Here is a 12,134-nt window from a genome sequence, read left to right on the forward strand (position 1 = left end):
TGGTATGACCACAAACCTGAAGGCATCTTCAAAAATAAAAATGCAAAGATCCTGTGGGATTCTACGATTCAGTGCAACCATGAGATAGAGAATAGGAAGCCAGACATAGTCTTAATTGAGAAAGAAACCAAGCTATGCTGGATCATAGATATAGCATACCCAGTTGACAACAGGGTATGCGATAAGGAAGAAAGAAAAGTTGAGAGATATAACTGGTTAGCTTGAGAAGTTAAGCAGTTGTCGTCGATGAAAAAGGTAGCAGTAGTACCAATAATTGTCGGAGTCCTGGGAACTGAGCAAAAATCTTGAGAAGTACATGGAACAAATAGGAGCTGCAATAAGGGTGGAGCACTTGCAGAAAACAGCACTGCTTGGAACCGCTCGAATACTCCGGAAAGTGCTCGAAAAATAAGAGGTGTTACCTTAGTTCACTGGTAGTGAACAGCTGACACCGTAATACATCTCCAGCATTAGAAGCTGTGCAAAGGCAATGATAATAATAATAATAATCCTTTCTACTGCAGGCACAAGGCTTCAAATTTGTGGGGTGGGAACTAGTCAACCCCAGTGTTTCACTGGTACTTAATTTATCAACCCCGTAAGGATGAAAAGGCAAAGTCGACCTTGTCGGAATTTGAACTCAGAACATAGCAACAGGCGAAATACTGCTAAGCACTCCATCCAGTGTGCTAACGGTTCTGCCAACTCACCAATGCAATAAACATGGAGGTTATAGATATGATGCACAGGTTCAAGAGGATCGAGGCTCTGGAAAGTTCTGTGACGCATACGACCCGACCATTGGCAACAATAACTTCAGCAAGCCAACCAGCTACATGTTCCACTGCTACATGGGTGAAGAAGCAAGTCAGACAGATGTCATACTCACTAAATTCTTACCCAGTGAAGAATGTACTGCTCAACATAGATCAGATTAGAGACATCAAGATAAGACCAAGACACACTCAGACACATGAGGGTAATCTACAGAAAGAAGATATGGAAACTGAAGGATCCTTTGGACATCATCATCATCATCATTTCAACATACTTTTTTCCATACTAGTATGGATAAGACAGAATTTGTTGAGGCAGAATTCCAATGGCTGCATGCCCTACCTGTCGCCAACCGTCACCTCCTTCCATGCAAAATAATATTTCTCCACAATCAGACGCGTTTGCCATAGAAGGCTGGAAACAAAAACATCACATGTCCGATGGTGATGCTTGCTCACAGCCATCACTTGAGGTCAAGACAAAGGCATGCACAAACACACACGTGTGCATGTACGTATATATAACGGGCTTCTTTCAGTTTCCATCAACCAAATCCACTTACAAGGCTTTGGTCAGCCCAGGTCTATAGTGAAAGACGCTTGCCAAAGGTGCCACACAGTAAAAGCAGTGACAGGCCCTGAAGTGCAGGTAACATGTGGCGGAATTAGGCACACATGTTAGTCTGGTTGAGAAGCTCACCATGCAACCACATTGTATCAGGATCAAGTCCTGCTGCATGACACTTTAGGTAAGCTTCTTCAACTGTAGCCCCAGGTCAACCAATGCCACATGAGTGAAATTTGGTAGATGGAAACTGTGCGAAAACCAGTCATGTGTGGGTGTGTGTCTTTGCATTCATTTTGTCCCCACCCACCGTCTGACAACTAGTGTTGCTTGGTTTGTCTCCGTAACCTGTGGTTTGGTAAAAGAGACTCAGAAAATGGGATGCCTCATGCAGTGCTTTGAGGCAGGGTGAAGTTCATTAGTATCTGAGGTTTCCATTAAAGAATAAAATCAGCCTACATCATCATTAAACGTTTGCTTCCCATGTTGGCATGGCCTGGATGATTTGCCAGGACCCAAGCCACAGGGCCACATTGAATTTCAATGTCAACTTTGGCGTGATTTCTATGACTGGATGCTCTTCCTAGCATCAACCATTTTACAGTGTGGACTGAGTGTCTTTTTCTTTTCTTTTTTTTTTTTTTTTTGGTGCCACTAGCACTTGTGAGGTTGTTAAGTAACTTGCAAAACAAGAAAAGAACGAGAAAAAGGGAAAAGTGGGGGTTGGGAGTGAGAAGGGAAGACGGCCTCAGGCCAGGTGTTGAAAGGTTAAAGTATGATAGTGGAAGAAGTACAAGTCTGTTGTTATAGAAGAGATCCATAGCTACCCTACATTATGTAAGGATGGGAGTAACTTGGAAGGAGTTGACATTTTATGAACCAATGATAGAGCCTTTAGTTAGTCACTCAACCTGCTAGAAACAAACACCAAATCACCTTCAAATGAAACTTTATTATCTCATCAAAGTTTCCCAGAACCATAGAGCTCTATAGGGAATAGTGATAGAAACACAAATCAAATGTTAATGCATTGTTGCATTACCACATGAAAAAAGCACCCATGCCAGCACCATATAAAAAGCACTCAATGCTGGTGCCACATAAAAAGCACCCAGTACGCTCTGTAACGTGGTTGGCATTGGGTAGGGCATCCAGCTGTAGAAACTATGCCAAAGCAGACAGTAGAACTTGGTGCAGTCTTCTGGCTCACTAGCTCCTATCAAACTGTCCAACCCATGCCAGCATGGAAAACAGACACCAAATGGTGATGATGATGAAAAGCTAATTATACACACATGCCATGTTCAAAATCCTGGCATCTATAGTTAGTAAGGAGATCCTAGGGGAATTTGGTCTAAAGATATTAGTTAAGATAAAATTTCTTAAACATTCTTTGTCTTGATGGTTTTCACACTGGCAAAACTTTTAAATTTTGTTTCATCACTTAATTTAACCTTATGAAAGAGAAATAAAATGAGTTATAAAAAAACAAAATTATTTTCTTTGTAAGGGTTCACTAAGATATGGGATGTATTTTAAGACTTTCCCAAGAGTAAAAAAAGGTTGGAATTTTTGCATAAAGAAATGGTGACTGGAAAGTCTTTGATTGTAGTTTGGCTCAGTCCCAGTTGACTCTTCACAAACAACCTACCCTTTTCTGTAAAAAATAGAACCTCAGCCTCATAGTTGTACCAGATACCCTCTCAAACATTCTCACAAAGCCTGCAATGGAACCATCCTTCTTTCCCAAAACATGCTGGCTACATCTTGAAACAACCAATTATACCAAACTTTTTAATTGACTTCAACTCAGCTCTGATCAAACACACTCATGAACATTCCAGCTTTGTCTCATATTTTTATAGACTACGTTATCTGTGTTATTTTTTAGCATTTTTAATATGCTTGGATGAGTTTAGGAGAACCAGGCTGCTATTTCTAGCAATGTACGTAGAGGCTACATCCGAAAAATCCTTTTAATCAACTCGGAACAACTTTCATTTTTATGATGTAAACAGCTGACATCTACAAAAGCCTTGTATTCTATCGAAGTTAAAATCAAAAAGAATTATTTTTTAGGAAATAAAAGTTTAAAAATTAACAGCTTTAAAATGCCCGATCGAAAGTGACCTCTAATGGACAGCCCTGTAGTATATTTGATTTTGACTGCCGAATACGACGGTTTTGTTTTTTTTAATTTACCGTAAATTTTATGCCAAACATACTGTAATGATTTAAATAAAGATAATTAAAACTATTTCTTTCGATTATGTTAGAAATAAAACTAAAGCTACTTTTGAACTTTTCAATGTTCATTAAATGTCTCTAACACAATTTAAAATTTTAAAATAAACAAATTAAACATTTACAATGATCGATGTTTAAAACTTAGTTAAAACGATGTTTTGAAACATTTCAATATTTTTACGAGATCACTTAAATAAATTTCAAACGGAGTAATAAAATCCTTAATATATGTCGAGCAAAAAACAATTTAACTTCGATTTGACTATAAACATTTTTCAAAAAATTATCTGGCATTATTATCACTAAATAACTTATCTTCAGTAAAATATGTAGGATATGAACAGTTGCGTACGTATGGTTGGGTATCATCACCATCACCATCACCATCACTAGTCTGATGTTTCCACCTCGGTCCGAATTTATTTCCTCTTAACTTTATTAATAATGCAAAGTTTGTAATTAAATTTTACGCTGGTATGATTTCGAAGATGTAGCTTACGATTATGCTGAGAAATCAATCATTTCACGCATAAATTTAAACGAACATATTGTAATTAGACAATATAACATTTTTTGTTGTTTTCTGCTTTTGTTGAGTTTGGTTGCTTTTTTAAAATATATATATATATATTTCATTGTTAGCCTGGCGCGGCTGCGGGGCAAGAAGTTTGGATAAATTTTCAGATAAACACCCGCACAATTTCACTAGGGGATTAGGGTTAGGGTTAGCATTAGGGATGGAATTCCCACCCTAACACCCTAGTGAAAATCGTGCGTGTGTTAATCTGAAAATTTACCGAAGTTTGCTTCCCAACTACATGGTTTTTGGTTCGGTCCCACAGCGCAGTATTTTGGGCAAGTGTTTTTATAACCCCCGGGCCGACCAAAACCTTGTGAATGGATTTGGTAGACGTAAAGTGGAAGAAGTCCATCATGTGGGTGAGTAGGTGGATGGATACCTGTGTGTGTGTGTGTGTTTGTCCCCAAACATCGGTTTGTATACGTCCTCATAAGTTTACGAGGTTCGGCAAAAGAGACCCATAAAATAAACACCAGGCTGAAAAAGTACCGGGGTCAGTTTGTTTGACTAAACACTTCATAGTGGTGCCCCAGCATGGCCGCAGTCCAATGACTGAAACAAATAAAAGATTTATGAGGGTTGGTTAGATCTGTTTATTTAACCCAAGGTTATTCTTGACCCGAGTAGACTTTACAATAGCGATGAATCGTCCTGTCCGTTTTTTTGCAGGCTGACTTACCCCCGAAAAATCGTGGGAAAAGTACAAAACGAAATCAATACAACAAAAAGGGGGGCTTGCATTTTATCGACTAAATACTAAAACAACAAATTTAAGTAAGAATATTAACTTTTCATTCAAGCCAAAATCAATTACTGCGAGGCAAGGTGCGACCATAATTACTAAGGGAGATAACTACAACCTCAGAATTTCCACCGTAAACTAGTTAGAAGCTATAACGACATTGTCAGAAACTGAATTTCTAAGCTATTACGACAGTGAAACAACACAATATTTACATCACATCAAGAAAAAAACCGACAATATTATCAGTCATAATTAACAATTGTAGGGATTTCATTATCAATTACGTTAGCTGTTATAGAATGACGGCAACAGAATGAAACCACTGAAGTAATAACTTCTACAGAGTCACTCAATCTGCTAGAAATAACAGTTAAATCTACCTAAATCACTCTCTAACATCTTAAAAAAGCAATAGGAGAATGGATGTTGCAACATAGACATATAATAGCTGCAAAAGCAACAAAGACGGGATGGTTACGACTGGAACGCTTTCCATTAGGGGTGATATACAAGCCAGGACCTGGGTCGGGGAAGGCTTCAGCTGCTACATTGTTCTAGGGTCTGGAGATCCAAAAAGGGGCCCCGTGAAATTCTAACGATGGATGGAGACGAGATAACATCATTCCCAGAGGGGAGCCGAAAGCAAAACCATTCTGCTTAGCAAAAATTGCTCTCTTAAGCCATACCCACGACACACGAAGCTCCATCAGAGAACAGCTGACGAAGTAAAAGACTGGGTGACTACGACACAAAGAAACTAAAATTCAATAAAAAAATTTTTTTCTTTTAATTAATACGTGGAAAATATACAAGACGGAGAGGGTAGGTGTGAGCTAATAATAGGAAGAGAGACGGTGCCGCTGCGAAAGAAAATAAAAGGTGTCTGCAACTAAGGAAGAGAAAAGAATTACAATTAGATATAGTAAATGTGTGTGAATGAATGAATGAAGGAAGGAAAAGTGCATTTTACCTCGGATGGAATCGAATACTTTGATATCAGGCTCTGTAGAAGAAAAATCATCTTCTAATCGCGTTATAGAATCCGCTGATAGTCTGTTGGAATGGTGGTAGTTGTTAACTTGACTATGAAGATGTGGTGGTTGATGTTGCTGTTGGTGATGCTGTGATTGATGGTGGGGGTGATGTGAATGCAGCAGGTTGCCGTCGGTTTGGTTCTGGAGATCGGATGTCGGCGAGTTGGCATGGTGCTGGAAGTGTATGCGGTCGGCGCTGCCCGATACCGAAACAACAGCCAGGTTCTCCACTGAATAGAGCGGATCAACGTCCTGTCCGGGCCCTGGCTGACTGCTGGGGTCGCTGTTTTGCTCCACATGGAAACTGTCGACAGCCACACCCGAACGATGATGCCGACTGCTCCTTCGCACATCTTCATCATTGTAGATATCATCGTCAACGGTTCCACTATCGTCGATGTCGTCATCGTCGTCGTCGTCGACCTCGTCGCCTTCTACGTCGTCTTCCTCGTCTTCATCCTCTTCGTCTTCGTCTTCATCAAACTCCTCGTTTTCGTCGGCCACATCGACCAGAGCGCCGTCGCTGATGGACGTAGATTTACTGGTGGGGTGGAGGCGGCGACGTCGCCTCCGCCGTGCCCCGATTGTGTTGCTGTCATCGTCGTTCACAGCAGCTAAAACAGCAACAGTATCGTCCTCTTCATCGTCGTCATCGGCATCGTCTTCGTCATCTACATCGTCTCTTTCCACGCCGATAGTGGCAGAAGAAACCGTCAGTAACCTCTGTTGCCTGCGACTGCTGCTGTTGCTGTTGCTGTTGTTGTCGTTAGTAGCGAAGTTCCTGCTACTCACATCGTCCAGTACCACTTTCTTCTTCTTCCGCTTCTTGCTGCCGCTAGTCTTGGAGTTGGGTCTGTTACTTAGACTACCACCGCGGAGTAATGAGGGCGACAGGCCAACTACACTGTTGGAACCAGTAGTTGACGACAGAGCTTGGAGTTGGCTACCGTAGCTCGGAACCGAACCTGACTTAATAGTGTTACTGTTGTTGTTGTTGTTTAGAATACTGCTGAGGATAATGTTGGGGGGATTAGTAGTATTATTTGCACTGTTAATGTTGTTGCTAGTGTTGTTACTATTGATGATGCTCACAGTTGTGTTGTTGATATTGTTACTGCTATGATTTGAGTTGTCGGTGGGTTTAGAAACGTTATTAAGCGGAACCAAATTTAGTCGCACTGAATTAGGGTCCGAATCGGAAGTAGTCGTTTGCAAGTTCACTCGCATGAGATCAATTCGGGCTCTGCTTTTCAAGTTTTTCCAGCATTGCCTAAGTTGTTTAACCGATCGAGTCCATACTTCGTTCTGTGCATTATACTTATTGGTCAATTCGATCCAGGCGGCATTTTTCTCTTTCACCATGATGCCATCTGTCCGCTTGTCTTCGACAATATGTCGATATGTTTGCATCAATGATAGAAGAATTTCTTTCTCGTGGTGAGTGAAGTTGGCGGAACGCCTCGAGGACATTCGCACCCGCTTCTCTGTCTTTGATGCTTTGCTCTTCGCCGTTGTGGAGGCCGTCCTGGACGTTTTTGCACTTTGACTGGTGGGCGAATCCAGGGTTGCCGTCAACGGGTCGGTTAGAGCTTTCTTTGACTCAGATCTGTCGGTATCCGAGTCATCCTCTGCGGTGCCCACGCTGCTCCTCCGGCGTGACGCCTCCGAGGACCGCGGGGCGGATTTAATACTTGTCGGAGCAATTTTGGCGGATTCCGAGGCCAGGATCCTTGTTTTAAAATGTTAGCTGCGCAATGGCAGAAAAAGTTGAGACACTGATGTCGATAAGAAAATATCGACACTGATTATGGTTTGACTATCGTGCTGGTGGCTGATTTAGGTTACAAAGGCTGACGAATCTTTCGTGGTTTTTCCTTTTTTTTTGACCCAGGATTTTCCTGTATTTGACACTTCGGAAGAGATCTTCGACAGCTGGTGTTCATTAAAAGGATTTAACAGCAGAGTTTATCTATCAAAATATAAAAACGATTAAAAAAATAGATTAGAATTAATACATACTAGCGACAAATGTTAAGTAAGGTTTAACTAGGTTAGGATTGAGAGAAGAAAATTAAATGGTTTGAACTTATGTTGACGTCGCATTTAAACAACAAATAAAATTACAATGAAGGAGTATGACTATAATAATTATCGATCAGAATTTTAAAATATCAAACCATGCTGTAAGAACTATTGTTGGCCCGGATTATATTACGATTATTGTTGATGTTGTGATACATGATGTCGATGGTGATGATGATCATAATGACCATGATAATGATGATGATTATGAAGCATCACAGATGTTTGTAGTAGACATAACTTAAATGGAAGTGAGTGGGTGAAGGTTGGATAATATGTCGAGATGGGAAATAATGTTAGAGAACGACAGAGCTGAAATAACTGCTGAGAGACGAGGATTTAGCGAACAAAGAATATGAGCTAGCTTTACATCACCTACTCAAACTTCTACCCTTTTTTTTTTCATTCTCTCTTTCCTCCAGTCTCTCTCTCTCTCATCTTTCTCTCAGACATAATAATGTCTTGTCTGTTTATTTCTCTATTTCTCACAAAAAAAAACCTAAATCGTTTTATCTCTCTCATTCTTTTACAGACACGTAATCTCTTTATCTCTAACCCCTCCCCCTTTCTCACAAAGAGTGCCTGTCTTAGATACACCAGTTCTCTGTGTTTCTATCTACCCCACATGCATTAACCTTCTCCGTCTCTCCCGCGACTTCTCTCTCTCTATTTCTTGTTAAACCAGTTGTACCCCCCCTCTTTCGAGCATGATAACAACTCTCTCTCCCTCTCTCATATTAAACCTCTATATCTCTTCCTCTTTAAACCAGATGTGTGAATATGGCTACTGAAACTTTAGAAGTGTGTGTCAAAGAAAGAGGCATGAGCTGAAACTAGATCGGACCTCTAGGTTTCAATCGGAATATTTCTCTGCACATTAAACACATACAGTCATACACACAGCCAACATACATGCAGATTTATATACAAATTACATCAACACTATTAATGATAACACATATGAAATTATAATTGTTGTTCTTCTACATATTTTTAACATATTTCAAGGTGAGAAATGCTAACGGTTTCCTTTATATATTTTTTTTCAAAGACAAAAAACATTCGTTTAAATCCAGTCTATCGTCGTCGTCGTCGTCGTCGTGGCAATGTCATATTTCCCATCGCACGTGCATGTATATATACATATACATACATATATATAATCTTATTTTCACTCGTCCAAAATTAAATCTGAAAAATTCCTGATACCTTGATCGTTTTTTCGCTTGATACTTCTTCCTACAGCGTCGTTTAATACGGCTGTTTTGTATAAATGAGCGAACCAGATTATATATATGTGTATATATACATATAATCACTCGGGTTAACGTGTTCTCTGTTTAATCAGTTCAAATATAATCCGCAAAAAGAAATGATACATACATGTGGTTTAGCTTTAATGAGGTTTCCAGTCTTCGGTTGATTTCTTCTACTATATATATATATATATATATATATATATATATATATGAATGAATGTTTCCACGTTTGTGTTAATTATTAATTCATCCTGATCGGTTAAAGGATCTTTGTGTTGTTGCTGTTACAGATATGTCTATAATTAATATTACTAATTAATAGTTAGCATATTTTGTAACGAAGAAGTTAATAATCTTTTTTTCTTTTCTTTTGTATTTCGTAACATGATGTGAAATGCATTTCAAACGTAGAGGTATATAATTCCTTCTTTCGAATTTCTTCATTTGGTTCGCATTTGCTTTTCTTTCTTTGTTGGGGTCACAGAAATATGTTAGTATACAAGATTAATGTATACATATATATATATATTTTTATCTTGCTGTGTATCATATATATATATATATGTATATATATATATATATATAAAATAGTATCCTTGGCTTCGTTGACTGCTCACATATGTACAAGTGTAGGTGCGATCAGATGAATGTCAATTAATTTCAAAGTGAGTCTTCGGTTAAAACAATGACTAGACAACAGAGGGGGTAAAATTAAAACGCCACAGCAAAACCAACAGAGAAAAATTAAAAACGAATATAAAATGTATAAAGCAAGTAATGGCAGCAGGTGAGTGAAATGAGTTAGTTCGCTGTTACAGTAGTTCTATATTTAGGCTCAGAAACAAACCCTCGATCAACTAGACGGCTCTGATCAGCAGCAAGATGGCTGGTTATCTCTGCCTATCACAAGTGTATATGTATAATAGAAGCAGTGAGTTAGTGTATAAAAGAGAGACTGGCAAAACTGTGAACCGCCGCTGTATACCACTTTCAGACTCCCACTTTCCTACCGTTTACTAAATAATTCGTTCTTATCCATCCTCCCTCTCTCTCGTTCATTCACTCTCTCTTGATTTACCGCTCACTTTATTATATATATATATATATATACATACATATATATATACATATATATATTATAATTAATCTTTATACCTCTCGCAGTGTACACATACATATCTCTATATTAAAACGAGAGAAATATAACTATGTATGTATATATATGTGTAGCTTTATACGTACGTGTATCTGTTATGCCCTCTTCTTTTATTCCAGATTTCTGTGTATTTTATTAACCTAACTCGAATGTATATTTCGCTCTATATTTGCGGTCTGTTAATTCTTTTGAACACACACACATTATCTTCCTCTATTTTTTGGCGTTTTACTAATTCTCTCTTCCGCTCATTTTTCTCTCGGTTTAAAACGTCCTTGGTTTAAACTTGCGAAATATGTTAGCAGTTTATTCCAGTACAAAAACTTGTGTTCATTAACTGTTTATTACTTTATTACAACACGCACACACACACAAATTTAAAGGGTTTTGTTCAATATATATATTTTTTCCTTTATTTAAACCAATAAAAAAAAAAGCGAGACTGCATTGATGTAGTAAACAAAGAGGTTTAGTCGTAAGAATAATCACAAACCCAAGTTGTAACGAGTTTCAACGTGTGTTCACCCTTGAGCTCCAGTTTCTACTTCGTGAATGAATGAATGCTCCCCTCATCTGGAAATGCATGAACATCACACCTTCACTTTTGACTATTTCTTATAAATAAATGTTTCGTTATGCATCTCATCAGAAGTCACTCCCTGTTCGATAGATACCAGCTGGAAACATTTTAACTAGCGTCGCTTATTCTTTTACAATATAATATGAAAGTTCAACGTTCTATTCTTTTTAAAACTCTCACGTTTCATGTCTATAATAATCATTACTCAGAGTAGAAGTTAAACCTCCGGTGAGCTGAGATCACAATCGAGTTTCGATTCCCGGTTGAAGCCAGTTCATTTCGATTATCTTACTAATTAATGCCTTTGTGAATGTAATAAATCTCTCTTCCACCCCTATAATTGTCTGGTATTATGTCAACGTTCGATGTTCATTAGTTGGTTTAATTCTCATGAAGTTGATTGCCTATGCTACGCAGTTTTGATACCAAGCTAAATTCACTTCATTACTACGTTGCTAACGCAAATGGCCTTGAGAAAGGCACCAATGACAGACACATCTCAATTTGTTCTATAAATTTCTAACCCGTTGCCGATGTAAAAAGAAAGCGAAGAGACGCGACAGTTAAATCATTCAGAGAAGACGTTAATGGAAGGAGGTAAGGAAATCGAAAGCGATTTGAAACGAGGCCAGCTCTGTTCGAAGTTCTGGACAGAGGCTAATTAATAGCAGCGAGTTAAGGTCAGATCTCAACTAGGTCACACGCTTAAGTCTGCCTCTCAAACGGTGCGCTGTGCATTCTTTTACTTGTTTCATTCATTTGACTGCGGCCATGCTGGAGCACCACCTTTTAGTCGAGCAAATCGACCCCAGGACTTATTCTTTGTAAGCCTAGTACTTATTCTATCGATCTCCTTTGCCGAACCGCTAAGTTACGGAGACGTAAACACACCAGCATCGTTTGTCAAGCGAAGTTGGGACAAACACAGACACACAAACATATACACACACATATATATGACGGGCTTCTTTCAGTTTCCGTCTACCAAATCCACTCACAAGGCTTTGGTCGGCCCGAGGCTATAGTAGAAGACACGCAGTGGGAATGAACCCGGAACCATGTGGTTGTTAAGCAAGCTACTTACCACACAGCCACTCCTGCACCTATGTC

The 12,134-nt window shown here is 39.0% G+C and overlaps 1 protein-coding gene and 1 long non-coding RNA gene across 5 annotated transcripts in view; one reads left to right on the forward strand and one right to left on the reverse strand.

Annotated features, from left to right (window-relative positions):
- The window catches only part of LOC128248691 (uncharacterized), a 143,282-nt gene that overhangs the window by 83,242 nt on the left and 47,906 nt on the right, over positions 1-12,134 (forward strand). The window lies entirely within an intron of this gene.
- LOC106873983 (putative uncharacterized protein DDB_G0282133) overlaps positions 1-12,134 on the reverse strand; it is a 60,768-nt gene that overhangs the window by 5,921 nt on the left and 42,713 nt on the right. The window contains exons 1-2 of one of the 4 annotated variants that reach the window (XM_014921530.2): positions 9,413-10,414; positions 5,884-7,916 (exon numbers count right to left, since the gene is read on the reverse strand). In XM_014921530.2, the coding sequence (XP_014777016.1) occupies positions 5,884-7,417 (1,534 nt within the window). In that variant the 5' untranslated portion in view covers positions 7,418-7,916; positions 9,413-10,414. Of the gene's footprint in view, positions 1-5,883; positions 7,917-8,124; positions 8,389-9,238; positions 9,376-9,412; positions 10,415-12,134 lie in introns of those variants that run through there. The other 3 variants (XM_014921532.2, XM_014921531.2, XM_014921529.2) reach the window with 3 other exon arrangements.

The sequence above is a fragment of the Octopus bimaculoides genome, chromosome 9, assembly GCF_001194135.2.
Source record: "Octopus bimaculoides isolate UCB-OBI-ISO-001 chromosome 9, ASM119413v2, whole genome shotgun sequence".
In the NCBI taxonomy this organism is placed as follows: Eukaryota; Metazoa; Mollusca; class Cephalopoda; order Octopoda; family Octopodidae; genus Octopus; species Octopus bimaculoides.